The 24600-nt window shown below is 40.0% G+C and overlaps 1 protein-coding gene across 3 annotated transcripts in view; it reads left to right on the top strand.

Moving 5' to 3' along the window:
• The first annotated feature begins 602 nt into the window (after window positions 1–602).
• The window catches only part of cep162 (centrosomal protein 162), a 59403-nt gene continuing 35405 nt past the window's right edge, over window positions 603–24600 (top strand). For 2 of the 3 annotated variants that reach the window (XM_062991271.1, XM_062991270.1), the window contains exons 1-13: window positions 603–746; window positions 9302–9455; window positions 16223–16375; window positions 16498–16681; window positions 17564–17643; window positions 18177–18238; window positions 18360–18390; window positions 19666–19791; window positions 19881–20063; window positions 21450–21531; window positions 21611–21860; window positions 22505–22730; window positions 23702–23844. In XM_062991271.1, the coding sequence (XP_062847341.1) occupies window positions 681–746; window positions 9302–9455; window positions 16223–16375; window positions 16498–16681; window positions 17564–17643; window positions 18177–18238; window positions 18360–18390; window positions 19666–19791; window positions 19881–20063; window positions 21450–21531; window positions 21611–21860; window positions 22505–22730; window positions 23702–23844 (1740 nt within the window). In that variant the 5' untranslated portion in view covers window positions 603–680. The remainder of the gene's footprint in view (window positions 747–9301; window positions 9456–16222; window positions 16376–16497; window positions 16682–17563; window positions 17644–18176; window positions 18239–18359; window positions 18391–19665; window positions 19792–19880; window positions 20064–21449; window positions 21532–21610; window positions 21861–22504; window positions 22731–23701; window positions 23845–24600) is intronic. The other variant, XM_062991272.1, reaches the window with a different exon arrangement.

Genomic DNA, 24600 nt, shown 5'->3' with positions numbered 1-24600 from the left:
TTTTAAGTGACTTTATTTTCTGCAGACCACCAAGCTTAATTTTTTTTATTCGGTACTGTCGGTTTACTTGGCCTCTTAATTACATAGTATTGAATAAACAACAAATCTGTAACGTTTTATTGTATTTAGTTAAATGGATTAGTAATAAGTACACATGCTACACGCTTTACAGTTATTTTACATTATAACTGACCGACCAATGTTGGCAATAGTTTTCGACGATTTTTTCCATTATTCATTTTGCTGAATTTCAGTCCAAGTAAGTCAGTTTACCTATACAACGTCTACTGTACAGATTTAGAGTTGACTCCTAGTTTTCAATCCGTTCCGTGAATCGACTCGTAAGAGTCGGCTCCCAATCTAGTAGAATCAGTTTACAGTCTATATACTGCATTTGGGATTCAGCCAGTATTCGCGTCTAACAACAAACGCACTGAACTACCGTTAAATGCACAGAAACAGACAAATAGTTTTAATTTACATCATTTTAACTCTTTGGGGATATTTAATTTAGATTATTGGCTTTATTAGCTCACCTTCAGACGTTGCCATTGACAATAGGTAGTTATCAAACACTACTGTTAGCTGGAAGGTTAAACTGAGTGGTGTTGAATGCTAGGTTGGTAGTGATCTCTGCTTCAGTATGTGTTTGAAGAAACCGAGCAAACGTTAAGCACTGAATGATAATGGCTTATCGACTGACCCAAGAGGAGTTGGATCAACAGTTTGAACAGTTTTTAAAAGAGGTGAGTCTAGATTAGAGAAATACATTTGCAGTGTAGTTTAAGTAAAATGTTTGGTGTCATATCGTCATGGCTTCTTTTGTTTGTGAGTATTTTCTGCTGTTTTGATAAATGGTTCTAGTTTTCACTAAAATCTTGAAAAATACAGTTGAAGTTTAAAATTTACGTTTTAAAGGGTATCTATTAGGGTTGGGCGATATATCGAGATTTTATAAAATATCGATATAGATGTTGCGTTCCAATTAGATCTGACAGTTCGTCTTTCTCTTCTCCCAGTTAGTCTCTGTGCATGTTCACCTGCCCCGCCTCTCTCACTCACTGAACACAACTCACCCCTCCCTCCCCACCGCCGATCTTTTCTGCCCTCAGAACACATTTCTGTAAGTAAAACTCCCATGATAGCATGGAGACGGTGGAGGAGCTGCTTAGTAAAAAGAATAATAATGGCTCAATTATTTGGAGATGGTTCGGATTCAAAGTGTCAGATGAACAGCAGAATAATGTATTCTGTAGAGAATGGTGAAAACAAGTCCAGACAAAAGGTTCCAGCTCCGTGTACCTTTGGTCATTCGTTTTTCACTTCAAATCCCAAAGTTGAAAAACTAGAAAACGAGTCGTTATTCGTTTCAAAAACCAATATTGGAAAACGGAAATACATACAAGCGCATGCACGCGCTGACATGCATGTATTTACTTCATATATAAACAGTGTAAATCAAGCACAAGTGTTATAAACAGTAATAATAACATAACGGTGTGTCTCCTGTTGTTCTGACTCTTGTGTTTGTATATGTGATGTGCATGTATAGATATTTGCTCAATCTGTAAAAAACATTATGGGGAGTGATTTCTGTACTGGATGTTGTACGTGGTCGTGTTAGTTTATACTGGATGATCGCCCGTCCGAGACTCATTTATTTAGTTATCTTCTATTATAGTATTTCTTGTTCTTGGCCAATAAACAACCAAAAATTTATAAAATTGCATGAACTAACTCTGCAGTAAACAAGGAGCAAACAGCAATTAAACAACAAACAAAGCTGTTAAATAATAATAAAGTGCATGAAGCAGAACGCTGATTAAAATGCATGAAATGTTGTAATAGTTACACAGTAACATTAACGATTAGTTCTGCCTGTGTTACAGAACTGAGTTCTATACGGTAAAAAAATATTAATGTAAATGTTGTGGCGACATATACATAATAATGTATAAAGTCCAAACGTGAGGGGGGTTTAACGAGAACGCTTTATTTAATGTCACACAAGCTCAGTGCAAAACAACAGAAGAACTCGAGCACAGACGGAAACGATAAATTCCGACATCTTCCCTACACACTCGCTCCCTGCGCCCTATAGTGCACTTAACATTCTTAAAGGGCCAGACAATATATTTGTAATTGCTATCCGGTAATTGCTAGGGGGGTGGGGGGGGTTGAGGGAACATTGGGGGAACTTTCGGGGGGAACGTTGGGGGAACGTTCATGAAGGAACGTTGGGGGAACGTTCGTGGGGGAATGTTGGGGGAATGTTCGTGAAGGAATGTTGAGGGAACGTTCGGGGGGGAACGTTCGGGGAACGTTCGTGTGGAAACGTTGGGGGAACGTTCGTGTGGAAACGTTGGGGGAACGTTTATGAAGGAACGTTGAGGGAACGTTCGTGGAGGAATGTTGGGGGAACGTTCGTGGGGAAATGTTGGGGGAATGTTCGTGAAGGAACGTTAAGGGAACGTTCGTGGGGGAACGTTCGGGGGGAACGTTGAAGGAACGTGAGGGGGGAACGTTGAGGGAACGTTTGGGTAGATTGTTGGGAATGGTTGGGTGAATTGTTGAGGTAATGGTTGGGTGGATTGTTGAGAAAACGTTTGGGTTTTCAACAATTCACCCAACCATTCCCTTAACAATCCACCCAAATGTTCCCTCAACAATTCACCCAAACGTTCCCTCAACAATCCACCCAAATGTTCCCTCAACAATTCACCCAACCATTCCCAACAATCTAGCCAAAAATTCCCTCAACTGTTGAGAAAACGTTTGAGTGGATTTTTGAAAAAACTTTTACATTACACGACAGGAGATACCTTAGAAACAACTTTCTTTTTCATAGAATAGCTCTTTTTTTTTGACGTAATGGTTGGGTGGATCGTTGAGAAAACGTTTGGGTAGATTGTTGGGAATGGTTGGGGGAACGTTCGTGAAGGAACGTTGGGGGAACGTTCGTGAAGGAACGTTGGGGGAACATTCGTGAATGAACGTTGAGGGAACGTTCGTAAAGGAACGCTGAGGGAACGTTCGTGGGGGAACGTTCGTGTGGAAACTGGGGGAACGTTCATGAAGGAACGTTGAGAGAACGTTCGTGGGGGAACGTTGGGGGAACGTTTGTGGGGAAATGTTGGGGGAATGTTCGTGAAGGAACGTTGAGGGAACGGTCAGGGGAACGTTTGTGTGGAAACGTTGGGGGAACGTTCGTGGGGGAACGTTGAAGGAACGTGAGGGGGGAATGTGAGGGGGGAACGTTGAGGGAACGTTTGGGTAGATTGTTGGGAATGGTTGGGTGAATTGTTGAGGTAATGGTTGGGTGGATCATTGAGAAAACGTTTGGGTAGATTGTTGGGAATGGTTGGGTGGATCGTTGAGAAAACGTTTGGGTTTTCAACAATTCACCCAACCATTCCCTTAACAATCCACCCAAATGTTCCCTCAACAATTCACCCAACCATTCCCTTAACAATCCACCCAAACGTTCCCTCAACGATCCATCCAAATGTTCCCTCAACAATTCACCCAACCATTCCCTTAACGATCCAACCAAATGTTCCCTCAACAATTCACCCAAACGTTCCCTCAACGATCCACCCAAATGTTCCCTCAACAATTCACCCAACCATTCCCAACAATCTAGCCAACTCCCTCAACTGTTGAGAAAACGTTTGAGTGGATTTTTGAAAAAACGTTTATATTACACGACAGGAGATACCTTAGAAACAACTTTCTTTTTCTTAGAATAGCTCTTTTTTCGGTGGTGGGGGGGGTGGGGGAACGTTCGGGGGGAACGTTGGGGGAACATTCGTGAATGAACGTTGAGGAAACGTTGAGGGAGAACATTGAGGGAACGTTCGTGTGGAAACGTTGGGGGAACGTTAGTGGGGGAACGTTCGTGAAGGAACGTTGAGGGAACGTTCGTGGGGGAACATTCGGGAAACGTTCGGGGGGAACGTTGGGGGAACGTTCATGTGGAAACGTTGGAGGAACGTTCATGAAGGAACGTAAAGGGAACGTTCGTGGGGGAACGTTGAGGGAACGTTCGTGGGGGAACGTTGAGGGAACGTTCGTGGGGGGACGTTGGGGGAACGTTCGTGTGGAAACATTGGGGGAACGTTCATGAAGAAACGTTGAGGGAACGTTCGTGGGGGAACGTTAGGGGAACGTTCGTGGGGAAATGTTGGGGGAATGTTCGGGGGGAACATTGGGGGAATGTTCGTGTGGAAACGTTGGGGGAACGTTCGTGTGGAAACGTTGGGGGAACGTTCATGAAGGAACGTTGAGGGAAGTTTGTGGGGGAACGTTGGGGAAACGTTCGTGGGGAAATGTTGGGGAATGTTCATGAAGGAACGTTGAGGGAACGTTCGGGGGGAACGTTAGGGGGAACGTTCGTGTGGAAACGTTGGGGGAACGTTCGTGAAGGAACGTTGAGAGAACGTTCGTGAAGGAACGTTGAGAGAACGTTCGTGAAGGAACGTGAGGGGGGAATGTTGAAGGAACGTGAGGGGGGGACGTTGAGGAAACGTTTGGGTAGATTGTTGGGAATGGTTGGGTGAATTGTTGAGGTAATGGTTGGGTGGATCGTTGAGAAAACGTTTGGGTTTTCAACAATTCACCCAACCATTCCCTTAACAATTCACCCAAATGTTCCCTCAGCAGTTCACCCAACCATTCCCTTAACAATCCACCCAAATGTTTCCTCAGCAGTTCACCCAACCATTCCCTTAACAGTCCACCCAAATGTTCCCTCAACAATTCACCCAACCATTCCCTTAACAATCCACCCAAATGTTCCCTCAACAATTCACCCAAACGTTCCCTTAACAATCCACCCAAATGTTCCCTCAACAATTCACCCAAACGTTCCCTCAACAATCCACCCAAATGTTTCCTCAACAATTTACCCAACCATTCCCTTAACAATCCACCCAAATGTTTCCTCAACAATTCACCCAACCATTCCCTTAACAATCCACCCAAATGTTTCCTCAGCAGTTCACCCAACCATTCCCTTAACAATCCACCCAAATGTTTCCTCAGCAGTTCACCCAAACGTTCCCTTAACAATCCACCCAAATGTTCCCTCAGCAGTTCACCCAAACGTTCCCTCAACAATTCACCCAACCATTCCCTTAACAATTCACCCAAATGTTTCCTCAGCAGTTCACCCAACCATTCCCTTAACAATTCACCCAAATGTTTCCTCAGCAGTTCACCCAAACGTTCCCTTAACAATCCACCCAAATGTTCCCTCAACAATTTACCCAACCATTCCCTTAACAATCCACCCAAATGTTCCCTCAACAATTCACCCAACCATTCCCTTAACAATCCACCCAAATGTTCCCTCAACAATTCACCCAACCATTCCCTTAACAATTCACCCAAATGTTCCCTCAGCAGTTCACCCAACCATTCCCTTAACAATCCACCCAAATGTTTCCTCAGCAGTTCACCCAACCATTCCCTTAACAATCCACCCAAATGTTCCCTCAACAATTCACCCAACCATTCCCTTAACAATTCACCCAAATGTTCCCTCAGCAGTTCACCCAACCATTCCCTTAACAATTCACCCAAATGTTTCCTCAGCAGTTCACCCAACCATTCCCTTAACAATTCACCCAAATGTTTCCTCAGCAGTTCACCCAAACGTTCCCTTAACAATCCACCCAAATGTTCCCTCAACAATTTACCCAACCATTCCCTTAACAATCCACCCAAATGTTCCCTCAACAATTCACCCAACCATTCCCTTAACAATCCACCCAAATGTTTCCTCAGCAGTTCACCCAACCATTCCCTTAACAATTCACCCAAATGTTCCCTCAGCAGTTCACCCAACCATTCCCTTAACAATCCACCCAAATGTTTCCACAGCAGTTCACCCAAACGTTCCCTTAACAATCCACCCAAATGTTTCCTCAGCAGTTCACCCAAACGTTCCCTTAACAATCCACCCAAATGTTTCCTCAGCAGTTCACCCAAACGTTCCCTTAACAATCCACCCAAATGTTCCCTCAGCAGTTCACCCAACCATTCCCTTAACAATCCACCCAAATGTTCCCTCAACAATTTACCCAACCATTCCCTTAACAATCCACCCAAATGTTCCCTCAACAATTCACCCAAACGTTCCCTTAACAATCCACCCAAACGTTCCCTCAACAATCCACCCAAATGTTCCCTCAACAATTCACCGAACCATTCCCAACAATCTAGCCAAAAATTCCCTCAACTGTTGAGAAAACGTTTGAGTGGATTTTTGAAAAAACGTTTACATTACACGACAGGAGATACCTTAGAAACAACTTTCTTTTTTTTTAGAATAGCTCTTTTTTTAAAAGTAAAAATAGTTCTTGTGTGAAGCTTCCCCAACATGAATTTTAATAAAAGTGCCTGTAAAAAATTTGTAACATGTAGCTTTGTCTCAGAAGTGTCTTTTTGTTATTACCTTATGGGATAAAAAAAATATCGAGATATATATCGTATATCGCCCGCCGTTCAGCGAAAAAATATCAAGATATTATTTTTGATCCATATCGCCCAGCCCTAGTATCTATGTATTGGGTTCAAAGAAGTTCTGCAGCTATTATTTTTCTTTGAGTGAAAAATTGGAACACAAACTCAGTCTCAACACTGTTCACAGCCAAGCAAGCTTTACATATACATGGACTTGGATGCCCTATGTTTGTTGCTGATCACGTGGAAAGAAACAGAGACTTCATTCTAGCACAGCAGACTCCAAGCATATGGCTAAAATGTAAAGCTTGCTTGACTGAGAACAGAGTTATGTATGTTCAAGCCACTACTACAAGCTGGGTCGGGTGGCACGGTGGCTCAGTGGGTAGCATTGTCGCCTCACAGCAAGAAGGTCCTGGGTTTGATTCCCAGGTCCTTTCTGTGTGGAGTTCGCTTGTTTGCATGTTCTCTCCGTGAGTTTCCTCCGGGAGCTCCGGTTCTCTCCCACAGTCCAAAGGCTTGCAAGTGAGGTGAATTAGAGATACAAAATTGTCCATGACTGTGTTTGACATTAAAACTTGTGAACTGATGAATCTTGTGTAACCAGTAACTACCATTTTAGTCATGAATGTAACCAAAGTTCAAAACATGACGTTAAAATCCTAATAAATAAATAAATAGACGCCCTATGTATGTTGCTGATCACACGGACAAAAAACAGGCTTTATTCTTGCACAGCAGACTCCAAGCATATGGCTAAAATCTAAAGCTTGCTTGACTATAACCAGTTTTATTTATGTTCCAGCCATTACTACAAGCTGGCTCATGTTAGCCACGTGTTGGTGGTTCTTAAATTGCATCTGACTGCACAAACATTGTTGTAACAATATCGTCAATAATGGAACAATTAAGGTTTATAAGGTTTTCTTTAATTGCAATGTGGTGAAAATACACAGCTTTTACAATGCATAGAAACAAACAACTAAATTAAATCACTTAATTGCGATTAAAGCAGATTTAAAGTGCTTTGAGGTCTAGTGTTTTCCATTTTCTTTGTAAAACACATTAAAATGCTTTTGTCTACGCATTAGGTAGAAACCAATTATGCTTGTTTGTGTGATGCTCAAACTGCATTTCTGGTAAAGATGGAGCACTTGAGCTTTATTTTTCCTCCTTCAGACATGCCACAGATCATTAGGCCCCAAACGTTCATGTTTTGTTCATTGCTCCACAGAACAAAATCCCCAAAAACGTCTGTGGCTATGGTTGAGTATATTGGAGCGGGCTTTACTTGTGCTTTTGGGTCAGTAGAGGTGTACAAATAAAATTTCAGGCACAGAGACCTTCAGCATTTAGTATGCTCTTCACTGTGCCAACTGAAAACTCAGCGCTGCTGCTGTTTCTAACATTCAAACATCATAGTCAACAAACCACTCTCCAGTACAGGTATTTGAAGAGCTTTATTTCAAGTATGCCTGATGTAACTAATGAAGCCCTAGATTAGCTGTACTTGATACACCACCTGATTTGCAAATATGTGCTCTAATGCGGGATTCTCTTCAGGGGGTTGAATTATTCTGGGGCTGCAGTAGTCATTAAAAAGAGCATTTTGTGTTAAATATGGAGAAACCACTTGTTATAATGCAACATCATATCACAAAAGGTTGGGGCAGTATGGAAATGCAAATAAAATGCAAATAAAACAAATCAATGTTTCTTACATTTACTTTAAATTTTATTTTATTGCAGACAGGATAAATCTTGGTATCTTTGGTGCCAGGATGTCTTTTTAGTGTTTTGAGTAGGACTGTGAATTGAACCCAGGACCTTCTGGAATGTGTTGCAGGCCTGTAATGCAAGAATGAATGTATATCAACAAATTAAATGAAGTTGACCAGATAACACATGAAGTATCTTTAAAGCGTCTGCAATTAAATAACAGTCAAAGTGAATGTAAGAAACTGCATTTTTCTATTTGTATTTTTCATACAGTCTCAACTTTTTCTGATTTAAGGTTGTAGTTGTGTTGAGCTATTAAAATTGTTCTTGTTTGATTGGCTTAATGCAAACAGCTGAAAGTTTAATCATTTTGTTTGCAACCGGACATCACTGTTAATTACAATTTTTAATTGCTTGCTTACTGAGGACAGACAGGCAGGCCAGGGAGGCACATGCACTCTGTGTCCACAAAGCTACACTGTTATAGCCTGTGCAGGCTAAGGCTGGGCATTGTCTTGCTGAAATAAACATTAACTATTTGGGGGTAAAATGTCACATTGATGGCATCATATGTGTGTCTAAAATTCCAATTTACACGCATTAACACAGTTGCACCCCCATAACATAACAGGTGTTAGCTTTTGCTAACAAAAAGGATGTTTCATTTTGTCTTTAACATAAAGTATTCAGTTAAGTTTGAGATTGCGGGTTGCAATTTAAGTCCTGCAATGAATTGGTGCCCTACCCAGATCCTATTCCTGTCTTGCAATTGAAGTAAAATGGGAACAAAAGTGGTAAAAGGGCGACATATAGCAAAGCTCCTTATTCTGCTTAATAATGCTCCTTCAGACCCAGTTTGGAACTGGTTTTGCCAAATGCAACAGTGGCTGGTGTCTTCATCCTGCCATATTGGTGAATGTTTCCTGTAGTAGGAAATCAGTTATTGTGTGGCATTAACTAATTGAATTGCTAGGGAATTTATCATCCCTTAACAAAGATGCTGGAACCCAAGAACTTACACTTGTTTATATTATTTATACAAATGCTAAGCAGACAAGTTTACCTTGTTACGTATGCTAATTCTAATCTTGTTCTTCTCTCCTGTTCCTTTTTATAGTCAGTGTCTGATGACTCATTTGAACTGGGAAACAGCTCTAAACCACCCAGTGTTCTTGATCAGCTGGGAAAGAAACCACAGCCACAGGTGAAAAACAGCCAGGCATCTGTACCTTGGTGGCATGAAGATGACAGTGATGACGCTCAGGGACGAGGTAAGTTCAGCTGTACTTTTCAGCCTAGATAACAAAGGTTTTGTTTGTCATGGATTTGTAAATCATAAATGTTAGAAAAGCAGCATACTGGACTGACTTGTTGCACCTATTAGGACACTTGCCAAATTTGATCACATTGGAAATTTAATGGAAAACATTTTCGCATGTGCGACTGGCACTTTGTTCAGCGCTTGGCTTGAGCGGTGTGGTAAAACGTCATCAAAGTGCGAATATGAGACGAATCTGCATTTATGTGGAACAACCATCAAATTCACTCTGAAAGCATCCACATGTATCTGTGTTTAGCTGAATTTTCCTGTTTCACTTGTGTTACAGCTCAGGGTGCTGAGAAATAGTGAGAATCCGCTTTTCCGAGAGTCTCTAAAACGCAAAAAAAAAGCTTAACATAGTTTAATGTATTAAATAGCAGATCTTAATTAATACTGCTCATAAGTTCTCTCCACTAATGAAATTCCTTACTCGTAGTTTTCGTACAATAAGTCACATTAAGCTTCATGCACCGGCACACAAATAACGACACAGCAAGCGCAAAAGCAATTTTGTGAATGTGCCTTTATTGAACTCGCTAAGGCAGGGGTCACCAACACGGACCACATGAGTCACCTGCAGGGCATGTTCTAAAAATAGCACTAGTGACTATAAAGCTCTATAGATGTGGACTTGAAAATGACAGTACTGAATATAACATTTTAAAAACAAAAATGTTATATATATATATATATATATATATACAGGGGTTGGACAAAATAACTGAAACACCTGGTTTTAGACCACAATAATTTATTAGTATGGTGTAGGGTCTCCTTTTGCGGCCAATACAGCGTCAATTCGTCTTGGAAATGACATATACAAGTCCTGCACAGTGGTCAGAGGGATTTTAAGCCATTCTTCTTGCAGGATAGTGGCCAGGTCACTACATGATGCTGGTGGAGGAAAACGTTTCCTGACTCGCTTCTCCAAAACACCCCAAAGTGGCTCAATAATATTTAGATCTGGTGACTGTGCAGGCCATGGGAGATGTTCAACTTCACTTTCATGTTCATCAAACCAATCTTTCACCAGTCTTGCTGTGTGTATTGGTGCATTGTCATCCTGATACACGGCACCGCCATTGGATGCACATGGTCCTCCAGAATGGTTCGGTAGTCCTTGGCAGTGATGCGCCCATCTAGCACAAGTATTGGGCCAAGGGATTGTCATGATATGGCAGCCCAAACCATCACTGATCCACCCCCATGCTTCACTCTGGGCATGCAACAGTCTGGGTGGTACGCTTCTTTGGGGCTTCTCCACACCGTAACTCTCCCGGATGTGGGGAAAACAGTAAAGGTGGACTCATCAGAGAACAATACATGTTTCACATTGTCCACAGCCCAAGATTTGCGCTCCTTGCACCATTGAAACCGACGTTTGGCATTGGCACGAGTGACCAAAGGTTTGGCTATAGCAGCCCGGCCGTGTATATTGACCCTGTGGAGCTCCCGACGGACAGTTCTGGTGGAAACAGGAGAGTTGAGGTGCACATTTAATTCTGCCGTGATTTGGGCAGCCGTGGTTTTATGTTTTTGGATACAATCCGGGTTAGCACCCGAACATCCCTTTCAGACAGCTTCCTCTTGCGTCCACAGTTAATCCTGTTGGATGTGGTTTGTCCTTCTTGGTGGTATGCTGACATTACCCTGGATACCGTGGCTCTTGATACATCACAAAGACTTGCTGTCTTGGTCACAGATGCGCCAGCAAGACGTGCACCAACAATTTGTCCTCTTTTGAACTCTGGTATGTCACCCATAATGTTGTGTGCATTGCAATATTTTGAGCAAAACTGTGCTCTTACCCTGCTAATTGAACCTTCACACTCTGCTCTTACTGGTGCAATGTGCAATTAATGAAGATTGGCCACCAGACTGGTCCAATTTAGCCATGAAACCTCCCACACTAAAATGACAGGTGTTTCAGTTATTTTGTCCAACCCCTGTATATATACAGTATATATATGAACTCTGATCTTGTCTGGGGGCAAAGTTCTATATTGTGCGCAAGACAAACATCAATCTCACCCTTTGCTGAGACAAGCAAGCGGGCGCAGCTACGATAGGGAGCGAGATGCGTTTTTTTTTTTTTATAAAGAATAAGAAAGACTTTTCGGTTAGGGAGCAGTGATGATGATAATAGCAAACACTGTTTTCACGCGAAGAATGGTCCCGATGTCATCTCCACTCTCTCCGATGAGTATGATGGCTAAAAGAGTGTCGGCTATGTCCGGGATCTGGTTACGTGCAGGTGGTTTAGCATCCAGTGCAACGAGTCTGTGGACAGCAGCAGTACATCACAGCTTTTTTTTTCCTTCTAGTTTCTACAAACATGATTTTGTTCAAAAGTGTAACAAAGGTAGTGATAAGTACACAAACGAGACATGATTAGAAGATGTGACAGTTAATGATTTCCTTAAAAATGTTACAGAAGTGATCATTTGTATAAAAAAACTAAACTATATAGATACACTGATCAGCCATAACATTAAAACCACCACCTTGTTTCTACACTCACTGTCCATTTTATCAGCTCCACTTACCATATAGGAGCACTTTGTAGTTCTACAATTACTGACTGTAGTCCACCTGCTTTTACGCTGTTCTTCAATGGTCAGGACCACTACAGAGCAGGTATTATTTGGGTGGTGAATCATTCTCAGCACTGCAGTGACAATGACATGGTGGTGGTGTGTTAGTGTGTGTTGTGCTGGTATGAGTGGATAAGACAGCAGTGCTGCTGGAGTTTTTAAACACCTCACTGTCACTGCTGGACTGAGAATAGTACACCAACCAAAAATATATCCAGCCAACAGCGCCCCGTGGGCAGCGTCCTGTGACCACTGATGAAGGTCTAGAGGATTGACCAACTCAAACAGCAGCAATAGATGGGCGATCGTCTCTGACTTTACATCTACAAGGTGGACCAACTAGGTAGGAGTGTCTAATAGAGTGGACAGTGAGTGGACACGGTATTTAAAAACTCCATCAGCGCTGCTGTGTCTGATCCACTCATACCAGCACAACACACACTAACACACCACCACCATGTCAGTGTCACTGCAGTGCTGAGAATGATCCACCTAAATAATACCTGCTCTGTAGTGGTCATGTGAGGGTCCTGACCATTGAAGAACAGAGAGAAAGCAAGTTAAAAAGGTATGTAGAGAAACAGATGGATCCTATATGGTAAGTGGAGCTGATAAAATGGAAAGATTTTAATGTTATGGCTGATCAGTGTATGCATATTAGTTAATAATAATAATAATATCATCTAAGGTGAAACTTTGTTATTCAGGAAGTTTGTATCAAAGAAGTAGCACTTTGTATTACTCAGTACCCTTGAAGTAGCTCTTTTTCAAAAAGGAACACGGTATTCCATGATCAAGAATCTCCATGATTAAAATGAAAACAATGAAGTAAAGGTAAAGTGCAGGTTTTATTGTATTTTTTTGTTAATTTGTAACTGTTTTTAATTGTATTTTAGTCTTTTTTATATAATATTTGTGACCCACTGGACAAGATATCTCAGCAGATCGGCCTCTCTTGCGTAGATTCATCATTTTTATATTTACTCAATTTGGAGATAATGGCTCTGGGTCAGTGCCATTCTAAAGCCTTAAATATGATTTTGTAACTCACTAATCCCCCCCCCCCTCCCCCATGCTTAGGTTAATGTACTCTCATGCATTTCCTGTATTTACAGTCTGGTCTCGGAAATAACAAACATGGGTTTTACATTAACATGATGTCCTATATTTCACTTAATATACATTCAACAAAGTACACTGTAGTTTCTTTAGGTTTTGCTTGTCTTATTCCTGGTAATTCTGTAAGGTTTCTTGTTTACTGTTTATTAATTTAGTACATCTTGATAAAACCTTCTGTCCTTTTCTTTCAGCCTTTTAAGCGTAAACTAATTTATAGGATTTGCTTTTTAATGCTTGTTATTCCTTTTTTACTAAATCTATTATCTACTTCTTTTTGTGCCTATCCTGATCAAGCTGGAAATTAAATAAAATTTATCAAAAGTAGAAAAATTGAACAAAAAGCAGGCAGACACTTCTGTCTACAGCTCATTTCTTACTAATCTTTGATATGTAAAGATTAATAATAAAAAGAATAAAACCTCAGTAGAATCATGAGATTTGTAGCCTACACTATTACTCACCACTTTTATTCTAATGTGGCACCTTGGTCTGTTTTCTTTTCTGCAGTTCCCATTACCTTTTTTACCCCCCATTTTTCACCCTGATTAGTTCATAAGCTATCCTACTTACTGCATTACATTTGGGCAGTGGTAGCAGCGAAGATAATGGAATTGCAATCAGCAGGTTGATGATTCTAGCCCTGCTACAATCAGGTTGCCATTTTTTGACCCCTGAGAAAGGCCCTTAACCCCTTAATTGCTTTGATTGTATTTTTGTCACAATTTTGAATGGCTTGGAACAAAAGTGTCCCCTCTATAATAATAAATAGCCTTTCCCTTAATTTTATGGTCTGACTTGTTTTTTTGCTTTTTATATCTGTGTCCCTTGCTTTTACCATTAGTACCTTTGAAATCCCTCAGCAGGCCCTTTGACAGGACTAATCCTCAAGAAAAGCCCAATCTGCCCTAATAAGAAACCTTTAACAGCACAGATATTCAGATGTGCTCTAATTACATGGCACTAAAAAGCCATTTTTTGAACAGAATATTCTCAGAAATGAAGCGCCACAGAAGCCTCTCACATAAGGTTAAGTGGTACAAGTACTGTTGTGGTTGAGAGCTTTCACACTGGGTCTGACTTTGATACTCCTTCAGCAGGGAGTAGAGAAAGTGTTTCAGGAAATGGGGACAGTGGTAAAAATCTCATTTTGCAAGAATTTTCATAATGTGATCCTTAATAGAGCAGCACTCTCAGGATTTATTTCTTAAACTTTTGGTTTTGTGTTAGATCTGTTTGTCTTGTGTTGTGCTACTTTTACTCATTCCCTTGTTTGGTGTATTTTCCACAGCAATGAGAGTTGTTATATAAGTGAAACATTCTCCCTAGGATCATTAATGGACATTTGCGGAATTTAGTTGCGCTCTAGACTAGCCAAGTCTTCAAATTTAAAATTAGACACAGTTAAGATTTTAACAGGATATTTGGCAGCCTTGCTAGAAAAAAGCCTTTTTTTTAACCACACATAAAAGTGCCTGTAGAGCAGCAGTGTCCAAACGTTTCTTGTTGGGGGTCGCAGTTAAATAAAAAATAATAGGCCTACTCGATTACTATCAACGACAGGTCCTTTTAATTTGAATCAGATTATCACACTCTTTAATGCAACTGTTTCCTGACAAATTAAACGTACACACTTCCCTCTGAAATCAGTGAAAAACCACCATGACGTTTGGGAACATTAATGCATTTGTAACATTAGCTGCGTCCGGAATCGCATACTTCCATACTCAATAGTACGCGAAATGAGTACGCAAGAGCGGTTAGTATGTCCGAATATGTAGTATAAATAAAGAGGTACGCGAGAAGTACCCGGATGACCTACTTATTGGGCAGCCATGTTTGAGTATGCAAGCGATGCACACTTGCGGTCCGCTAATGTATCCCATAATGCAACTGGAGCTGCGTAGGCGTTCAAAGCGGAATAAGAAACAAGAAAGATAGCGGAAAACTGAGTCCTCTGTTCACAAGTGTAAGTAAGATAAATAAAATAAAACATTTTAAAGACGAATAAATAACAAAAACACGATAAATATCCAAAATTTTGGCGAGTGGGGTTTGTAATGAGTCTGTAACTATGGTGATATTACGTCATCACGTCTTTACGTCATCACTTGACGTTGGCAAGATGGCGCATGTAGTACGTAGCGGTGTTGTGTGCATACTGCATACTTCTGTACTGAAAGTATGTACTTTTTACCGGCCGAGTAGTGCATACTTCCTCCAATCTAGTACGTACTCTGTAAGTATTCGATTCTGGACGCAGCTATTGTTATCATTTTGATTTATGAAAAATGAAGATGTGAAGCGTTTTCTACTGGTTATATGTGATAGCGACACCCAGTGTTCAAACTGGGAATAATTTTTTGGACCTTAGATGGTGATGATGATGGTTGGATGTTAAAAGCCATTGAGCTCTTGGGTATGACACGTTCAACTGTTTTTTTTTTTTTTCTTTTAAAAATGCATAGCTATAAAAAAAGGTAATAAAAAGTTGTCTACATTCTTTTGGCCTTGCATTTTATTTTTTTGGCCTTGAATTTTTTTATTAAAAAATTTCAATTATCTTTTGGACAGTTTAACCGCAAAGTGCCTCTAGAGTCTAAGTGACTCTAACCATTCTAAAGCATTTAAATTTCCCTGTATTTTCTTTTTTCTGTCTAATGACTATTAACGTTTAAATCAAAACACTTTCATTATAGATAGATAGATGGATGGATGGATGGATGGATGGATGGATGGATGGATGGATGGATGGATATTATATAGATAGAGACGTTATTATCTATCTATCTATCTATCATGATGCATTTTTACCGGGAACTGATGAACGTTTTTTTTTATTAATGAATAATTTGTTTATTTACAGCCACAAATTAAAGCTTTTAACTTCCTTTTGTAATTCTGGCGTGTTTTGAACAAAAGTGTGGCTTCAACTGTTTTGTCTTACCTAAGAAACACTTTCACGTTAGAATATTTTTTAATTTCATTTTTAATTCACTACCTAAAGGTATGGTGGCAGCTGGGAGAACTTTTCATAAGTCTTTAAGGAAGTCTCAGTCTATCAAGGAGGTTGATGAAGATCAGACCAAAGAGCAACATTTTGAGGATGAGCCCAAAGCAGAAGCAGTTACCTTCACCAGAGACAGTCTCGAGCCAGATGGTTGGTCTTATATTCTTAACCCTAGTCTTAATTTTCATTTCTAAATTACATTAGTTGTAAAATTTAAGAAAACTATCTTTTATCTTATCATGAGGATGACTTTGTTGTTTGTTACCTCACAGATTCACTAACAGTCTCTGGATCTGCAACGAGCACAGCAGCTCCAGGTCTGGCTACTGTAAAGGAGGAAGAGGAGGAGAAAGCAAGGTTTTTGGCTGTCCTGGACAGGGATGCTGTAGAGTCTGCAGATGGAGGAATGGACAAAGTGCAGGAATCTTGCAGTTCCTCTTCTATGTCTCCTCAAAGGTGCGACAGTTGTGGGGAGGGGGTTAGAACTGTGCTGTTATACATATATAAGACACTACTTAATTCACGGCTGTAAAAATTGTATCACAGACCATTAAATGAATCTTTTCCCGTGTAATATGCAATTTGCTGCAATTTGAAATTCAATTAAATTGTGTTTAGTGATTTAACTTTTTCATTCACATAGCATTTACGTGCCTTATGCTTACTGGTTTATTTGCACTATGAGATGGTCCTAGTGTAACCAAGCATCTTTAGAGCTTGCTGAGTTTATAAAGAAAAAAATAAACTGTACATAGACAAACTATTGGGAGCATAATACTTTACTGGCTTGTTCTTTTGAGGCGCAGCACAGACTACAGAGAGATGATCACATATGTAGAGAAGTACACTTTTTTCATTGATTCTGGAATCCCCAAAGGGACAAAATGCACGCAATCAAACACTGTCAGCACACTACACCACAGAAAAGTCTGTTGCACTAGCAATCCTACAGCAATTCAGTTAGCAAAAGGTTAGTCAAAATGTCCAAGATGTTGAAGTCTAAAACTCCCAACCAGTTCTGTGGACGCAGAGAGGGCCGTGTCAAAACACGGATGAGAATTTTAAGGTAGGCTGTGCTGTGTATTGTAGTTTCTATTTATTGTATCATTTAATTTATGAGTGTAAATGTGGCACTTTTTTAAATCTGTGAAATGTATGAAATTTGTAATTTCTGAAAAACGAGGTCTATGAAATCAGGGACATTTTCCCGTGAATTTGGTAGGGCCCAGTGCCTATATGAAACATAAAATAAAATCCTGTATATTTATTTTGGATGGAAATGGTACTAAGTACATTTATGGTTTTAATTGTGCATGTGCCCACATGGGTGTGTTTCAGGGAAGATGATGCTGCTGCTTTCACAAAGCAGGACCAAACTGAAGAGGAAAAAGATCTGCATTCTGTTCGAGCCTCTCCAGGTAGGAGTATTGTAAAGACATAGTTATTTAGTCAGTGCTCAAGTTATGTAAGATTCATATGAGATGAAGTGAATGTTTTTATGCTGATACAGACTGTAATTACTTTCTATTTATAGTGAGGTCTGATTTCTGCATGAAATTATGTTGCTTTACTTAAGATCCATTTACTGGGTTGCTCAGGTGGCACAGCAATGTTTTTTTTTTTTCTGTGGATTTTTATTAGGCAGTAATGTTAGATGTTCGTGTAAGCCTTGACAAGATATTACTTATTAAATTACATATGGCTTTTAATTTAACACAAATGCTTTTTATAGGCTATGCATTGCCACCAATACAATTTGAAGTAGCATTATTATCTGTTGATTAGGTAGTATTGTGACTCACCACATAATGTGCAGGGGTGTGATATGCGCTACATTTGATGGGTCTCTAATGATCACCTCTTTACTGGTTAGCAACCTTTACTGGATATGTATAGGAAAGAAACTGTAATGTCTGTACTTTTTCTAACTGTTCCTGTGTGTCACTGCCAGCATCTCCTGCTTACAGCGATGATTTTGAGGATGAGGCAAGTGAAAAGGAACCTGAGGAGAAGGTGACTTTATTTAGATTTATATTTAGTCATAAAGTTGATTAATTGGTAATATTATTTATTTGCTGTGGTATCTATTGAAATGTATTTTGAGTAATTTCCTCTTTGTTTCTCTTTCCTGTAGAAGCCTGAAAGGTGTGGCATGCTGGCTAAAGGTATGTATGTGTGTGCTTGTGTGTACATGGGAAAAAGAAAGTATGCCCTCATTTAGTTGGTCAGTTCTATTATTATTAAATAAGCCTAATTTCAAATTGTGTAGTCCTCAACATCTATAAACCAACATGTAAGTTAAGGGAACATAAACTTAACAGATTTTAACATGTTATTTTTCCTCAAACGTAAATTACCTCATAAACAATGTGAGGAAAAATTAATACACCCTTCCTACTTTCACAATCATTAAGAAAGTAATTAGCAACCTGGGGTTCTTAATCGAATGCACTAAAAGAGTGACTACCTAGATAAGTGTACCCTTTGTAGTTTAGTGTTCTGGAGAATGTTCTGGAGATGTGTGTCTGTCACGTCAAGTCAGTTCCAGATCTCAGCCCTACTCATATGCTGTGGACGGTTAAGAGGCATTCACATGAGAAGCATTTTACGCTTCGCTCACCGGTGAGCCTTGGCACAAATTGCCACTTGACTTGAGCTGTGTGGTAAAACGTCATTAAAGTGTTCCCCGAATTTGCATTTATGTGAAATGACTGTCAAATCCACTTTGAAAGCATCCATATATATCTTTGTTTACCTGTATTTTCCCCACTGTTTCACTTTTAAACTTGTGTTACAGCTCGGGATGCTGAGAAACATTGAGAACCAGCTTTTTCAAGAGAGTCTTAACGTGACTTAATGTACTAAAAGAATGACTTAGGAACACTAAATTTCTCACAGTTATCACTGGTCATAAGTTCTCTCCTTGAATGGAATTTCTTGGTCATTGTTTTAGTACAGTAAATCGCACTGCCTGAGTCACTTTTACTATGTCATATCGAACAGTTTGTCCCATTAGACGCGCTTTGAAAAAGTCAACGGCAAACTGTCAAAGTTCAATCAGATAAACTCTGAGCGGTGAAGGGCAGCGGCAAGCTAAGCAGCACCGCCATACTCCATAGGAAACAACAGCACAGCCAGCACAAAAGTGGTTTTGACGCTTCTCATGAGAATTCGCCCTTAGGGTGTTAAAGGAGCTGTGCAGAAATGAATGCCCCCAAACATTAATGAACTGTAATGATGTTTGTTGATGATGAAGAGTCAGTGAGAATTTCCTTATAAACAATGTAAGAGACTTTGTTTTTTATTGCTAAAGGTGGTTCTATATGCTACTGAAAAAAAGACTGCATAGTGAAATCTATTGTAATTATTGCTGTCGCCTAAGTTTTTGCTCTTTTTTAGAAGTTGGTAAGGACCACACAATTGTTATTTTGTTTTACTAGTGTCGCTGCATGACTCTCTGAACTTGTCGGACGTCCTTCAACTGCCGGCTGTTCACAGCAATGCTGCAGAAGGAATGGACTTGGTTGTTTCCAGTATGGCACAGGCAGCAGGGCCAAGTGCCACAGGTCTGATTGCGTTCCTGCTGGACACAGCAGCCACAGCATTATTTTGATTTTCCATTTATTTGCTTTCAATTACCTGTCACTCTCCACAGGGCAGTCATATGGTCAGAGTGGTGCGAGTGAGGTAGAGGCTCTGCAGGAAGCCTACAGACAGATTACTCACTTAATGGGGGAATGTGAGGAACAAGAACAGGAGCGCTGCAGGAGTCCCCCATCACCCACCATTTCAGAGGCTTTGAGGAAAACTCTTCAGCATGCTTCCACTGCAGAATCAGGTGATGCTCAGTGAAATGCTCAGGAAGAGTACATCAGTGTGTCAATTACATGTACAACATAATCTGATAACTGCCAAAATCTGATTTTGGCAACAATTTAATTAAAAGATTTGCATTGAGTAAAATGATCAATACTCTGTCTTGCTCAGCTGGCGTTTTTGCTCTGTTGGCTCTGGATGCTAAAAATCGCTTTTAGACAATGTCTTTTGTAAACAGCGCTATACAAATAAATTTGACTAGCCTTTCACATTTTTTTAGATGGCAATAAATCACAGTAAGAACCTTTATCTTCAAAGGGTAAAGTTTTTTGAGCATTATGCCAGAAAGTAAGGACATGAGTTGGAGAGCTCAGATAAGGGATCTCCATAGGACCCCCACTGTATAATATTTTGATCCAACCTCAGTCCTGCAGTGACACTAACATGGTAATGCCATGGTAGTGTGTGTTGTGCTGGTGTCAGTGTATAAGATGCTGTACTTCATTGCAAAATTTCAACACCTCAATGTCAATACTGGGAGGAAGGCAGCTGTAGCCTAGTGTTTAAGATACTGGACTAGTAATTAGAAGGTTGCCGGTTCAAGCCTCACCACTGCCAGGTTGCCACTGTTGGGCCCTTGAGCAAGGCCCTTAACCCTCAATTGCTTAGATTGTAAGTCGCTTTGGATAAAAGCGTCTGCTAAATGCCGAAAATGTAAATATAAATGAGGAGAATAGTGCTCCATCCAAACATTGAATCCGCATGATGTGATCAGAAAGTGTTGACAAATAAAAGACCAGAAGAAGATCACTACACAACTAGCTGGTTACAAGGTATGTGTTCCTAATAAATAGGCCAGTAGGTTTAAACAGTATTTCAGTATTTATATCCCAACAACACTGCTGCATTTTAAACACTCCCGCTAGAGCAAAACACATTATCAGGCCACCCAAGGAGGATGGAGGTCCCTGCTGAGTCTGGTTCCTCTCAAGGTTTCTACCTGTAATTTTAAGGAAGTTTTTCCTTGCCATTGTCGCCCTCGGCTTGCTCGACAGGGGGTTTTGGTCAGTTGGCCCTGGATTCTGTAAAATTGCTTTTAGACAGGGTCTATTGTAAAAGGCGCTATACAAATAAATCTGGCTTGACTTGACTGTCATGTTATTACCCTGTTTGTGTCACTGCAGTTCTGAGAATGGTCCACCCCCCAAACATGATCTGGTCAGTGGGGGTTACTCTCCATTGTCGAATAGATTTAAGAGGGGTGACAGTAATTGTATACCCAAAAAGTTTGAGTGTTTATGAGTGTAAAAAAACAGCTGTGGCAGCTTGATCTGTCCAGTCACCATTTACTAAGGTTTATTGTTGGTTTTCTTAAGGCAATCACTCACAACCTTTTTGTGTATTAAAGATTTACCCACTGCAGAAGAACTGATGTGTGCTATCAGGCCTGACTCTGGATTTACCTATAACTTGCATCTTAAAGCCCTGAGGTGAGCTTTTCAGAGCATGTTACATGGTTTAGATCTAGTTTAGGAATACACATGTTGATTCTGATGTTTTCTGATGTAGTGAGGAACCGGAAGCCACAGACGCTAAATCGTTGAATTCAGAGGGTCAAGCTGCAGAAACTGAAAATGCAGACTCCCCTGTGGCTCACAGAGTGGTGGATAGTGAGAGTCCTGCAGTAATGGAGTCATGTCAGTCATCCCCCCATCACATACACATGAGCATTGCTGAACAGGTAAAAATGCTCATGCAGGAGAATGATGACACCACTGAAACACAGCCCACTGTGTTCAGCAAGGACAAGAGGAGGCAGGTGGGGCATATCTACAAGAAGTCTCAGTTTTATGAAATAAACTTAATTAAATAACTCTTTTCTTCTGTGTTTAGTCTTTTCAGGGCTATATGTCACAAAGATACGTAATAATTACATACAGAGTTATACAGATGCTGTAATTCAGGGTGTCCAAACTTTTCTTGTTGGGGGCCGCATTTAGAAAAATGCAATGACTGGCCACGGACTCATTTATTTATGCAATAAATAAATAAAAATTAATAGGCCTACTCGATTACTATAAGAGACACATCGTTTTGAATAAGGTTGTTATACTTAGCAACTGTTTCCTGACAAATTAAACATACCTGCTTCCCTCTTAAATTAGTGTGAAAATCTTTTTTGGAGCAACCATGAAGTTCAGGAACATTACTGCAGGTGTAACGTCATTTTGATTTGAATGTAAAGGAAAAGTAGAGTGTTTTAGACTGGTTATATGTGATAGCGACACCCAGTGTTCAAACTACGAATGACTTTTTAGACCTTAGACCTGTGGGACTTTAATTTAATTCTAAAATACCTATATATATATAGGTCACAAATGGCACATAGGCTGTAGTTTGGACACCCCTGCTATAAGCTGCTATGGTTGTGGTGATTATGATGACCATTAACTTTTGTTGTAGGTTCCTTCCAGATCCACCACCACAGCTCAATTTTCAAATCCCTCCAGAAGAGCTCCAGTCCCAGCTGCACGTAGTAAGAAACAAGAGACCAGGCCATTACCCAAGGCATCTACAACCAGCAGGCCTGGCACTTTAGCTAAACCTCCCTCTCTAACAGCTCAAAAGAAGAGTCAGAACCAGAGGTCCAACAGAAAGACGACTCTTAGCCAGACACACGTAGTCAAAGGTACCAATCCTTTTTATTATGGGTTTTAATCATTTTCAGTATCATACTGAGCAGCCAAAACTTTAGGACCACCCTCCGGAAATGTGCATGGCAATGGCTAGTTTACAACAGTTGTGCATGTTACTATCAGGGTTATGTTAAACGTTAGGCTGATGGTAGGTACTTGTAGTACACATGTTGAATGCAGCAGATACATTATAGGCAGGTATAAAAAGGGGAGGGACTTTAATAACAGCCAAACCATCATGGTCAGACAACTAGATGAAAGTATCTGAAACAGCAAGAGGTGCTCACAGACAGCAGGGACAATCTTCGTTAATGACAAAGGACGTAAAGGTTATGGCAGTTGGTCCAACAGAAGGGCTATTGTGTTGTACTAATACCAGCACGTCAGGTACAGCAGTGTTGTTAGGATTTTTTTTTTTCTTATTAGGAACTTTTCATTGTCAATACTGGAAAGAGAAGAGTATGCCAAACAAAACCCTAAAGCTGACAACATCCTTGTTTTTTTCTCCCACTTTCCAAAAACTATTTTGAACATGTCATTGTCTGCCATAAACTGCACCTCAGAGTAAGTAAATGCATGAGCTGGTGTTGCCCTTTGATAGATAAGGCATCCAATCAAGGGTACAGAGCGCTCAGCGACAATAATTGAGTAAATGAATAAATGCATGAATTCAATTCTATTGTTATTAAGCAAAACTAACACAGCTAAGCTTTTAATTACAAGAAGTTATGTTTAATATAAATGCAACAGCTGGCAAAAAAATAAGCTAATATTTTAAAAGACTTATTGAAATTCGTTTTAATTATTATGCCAGCTTCTGGAAATTGCAGATTGTAAAAACTCAGTTAGACCACTAGACCTCAAAATGGGCTACGTAATGAACAGGCTTTATATGTATTGCAACACATTTGTTTCCAGGTAAAGTTTTACTCTAACATGCTGTTCTCTGCATGGTTCTGTTTAGGTCGAGACTCTGGTTTAGCAGTAAGGGATGACCTCATTTCATCAGTACAGTCTTTTGCAGATTTTCTCCAGCAGCAACTGGATGAGGATGGTCTGAACATGCACTCTCTAGGCTGTTCAGACAGCAGCACACATCAGCCAAAAGTAAGAAATGTAATTAAAAAGTTTCTTTTTCATGTCAGCCCTTGTAGACTAAACATGCACAGTGTCTAGGGAAAAAAATTATCATACCTATTGGAAATAGTCACTTTATTATACTTTTGTAATACAGCCCGAAATCTAGTGATCAGAAAGCTGCTGGTTAATCCCCATTATCCCCAAGTTACTACTTAACCTTCAATTGCTTGCATGGCATTCTGTCGAAACTGAGTCACTTTTAATTAAAGTATCTGCTGAATGCCATACATGTAAAAGTAAAATCTATTAAAAACAACTTTTTTGCATATTTTAGATTTTTCAACATTCAAGTAATCAGGGTAAATGCAACCAGAGTCTGTTTGGATTTGTCTTTACCAGCTTTGCAGCTGTAGACTGGCAAATATTTGCTCATTCTTTTTGCTTTGGGAAATATTGATCAATTTTTTATTTTTTTTCACTGTTGTATTTAGAATTAAATTTGTGATAAATTGTTTATTATATTGCCCATCACACCTTAAGCATGTGCTACAATACCTTATTGTCTGGAAATCCAGAGAAAAAATAATCTTTAAAACAGTTTTAACCTTTAAGCAGATACAAATCCTTAATTAAAATTCTGTCCTCAGTGGTAAAATACAAAGGTGTCACTTGCTGCTGTTGAGCGGAAACACATCCAACAGTGAACAGTGAACATTTTGAAAACTGATCAGCATTTGGCAAAGTTATACAAAGGTCTCTTTTTTTACTCATGATGTAGAAACA

The sequence above is a fragment of the Trichomycterus rosablanca genome, chromosome 3 (assembly GCF_030014385.1).
Source record: "Trichomycterus rosablanca isolate fTriRos1 chromosome 3, fTriRos1.hap1, whole genome shotgun sequence".
In the NCBI taxonomy this organism is placed as follows: domain Eukaryota; kingdom Metazoa; phylum Chordata; class Actinopteri; order Siluriformes; family Trichomycteridae; genus Trichomycterus; species Trichomycterus rosablanca.
This window is presented reverse-complemented; position numbering and strand designations above follow the sequence as displayed.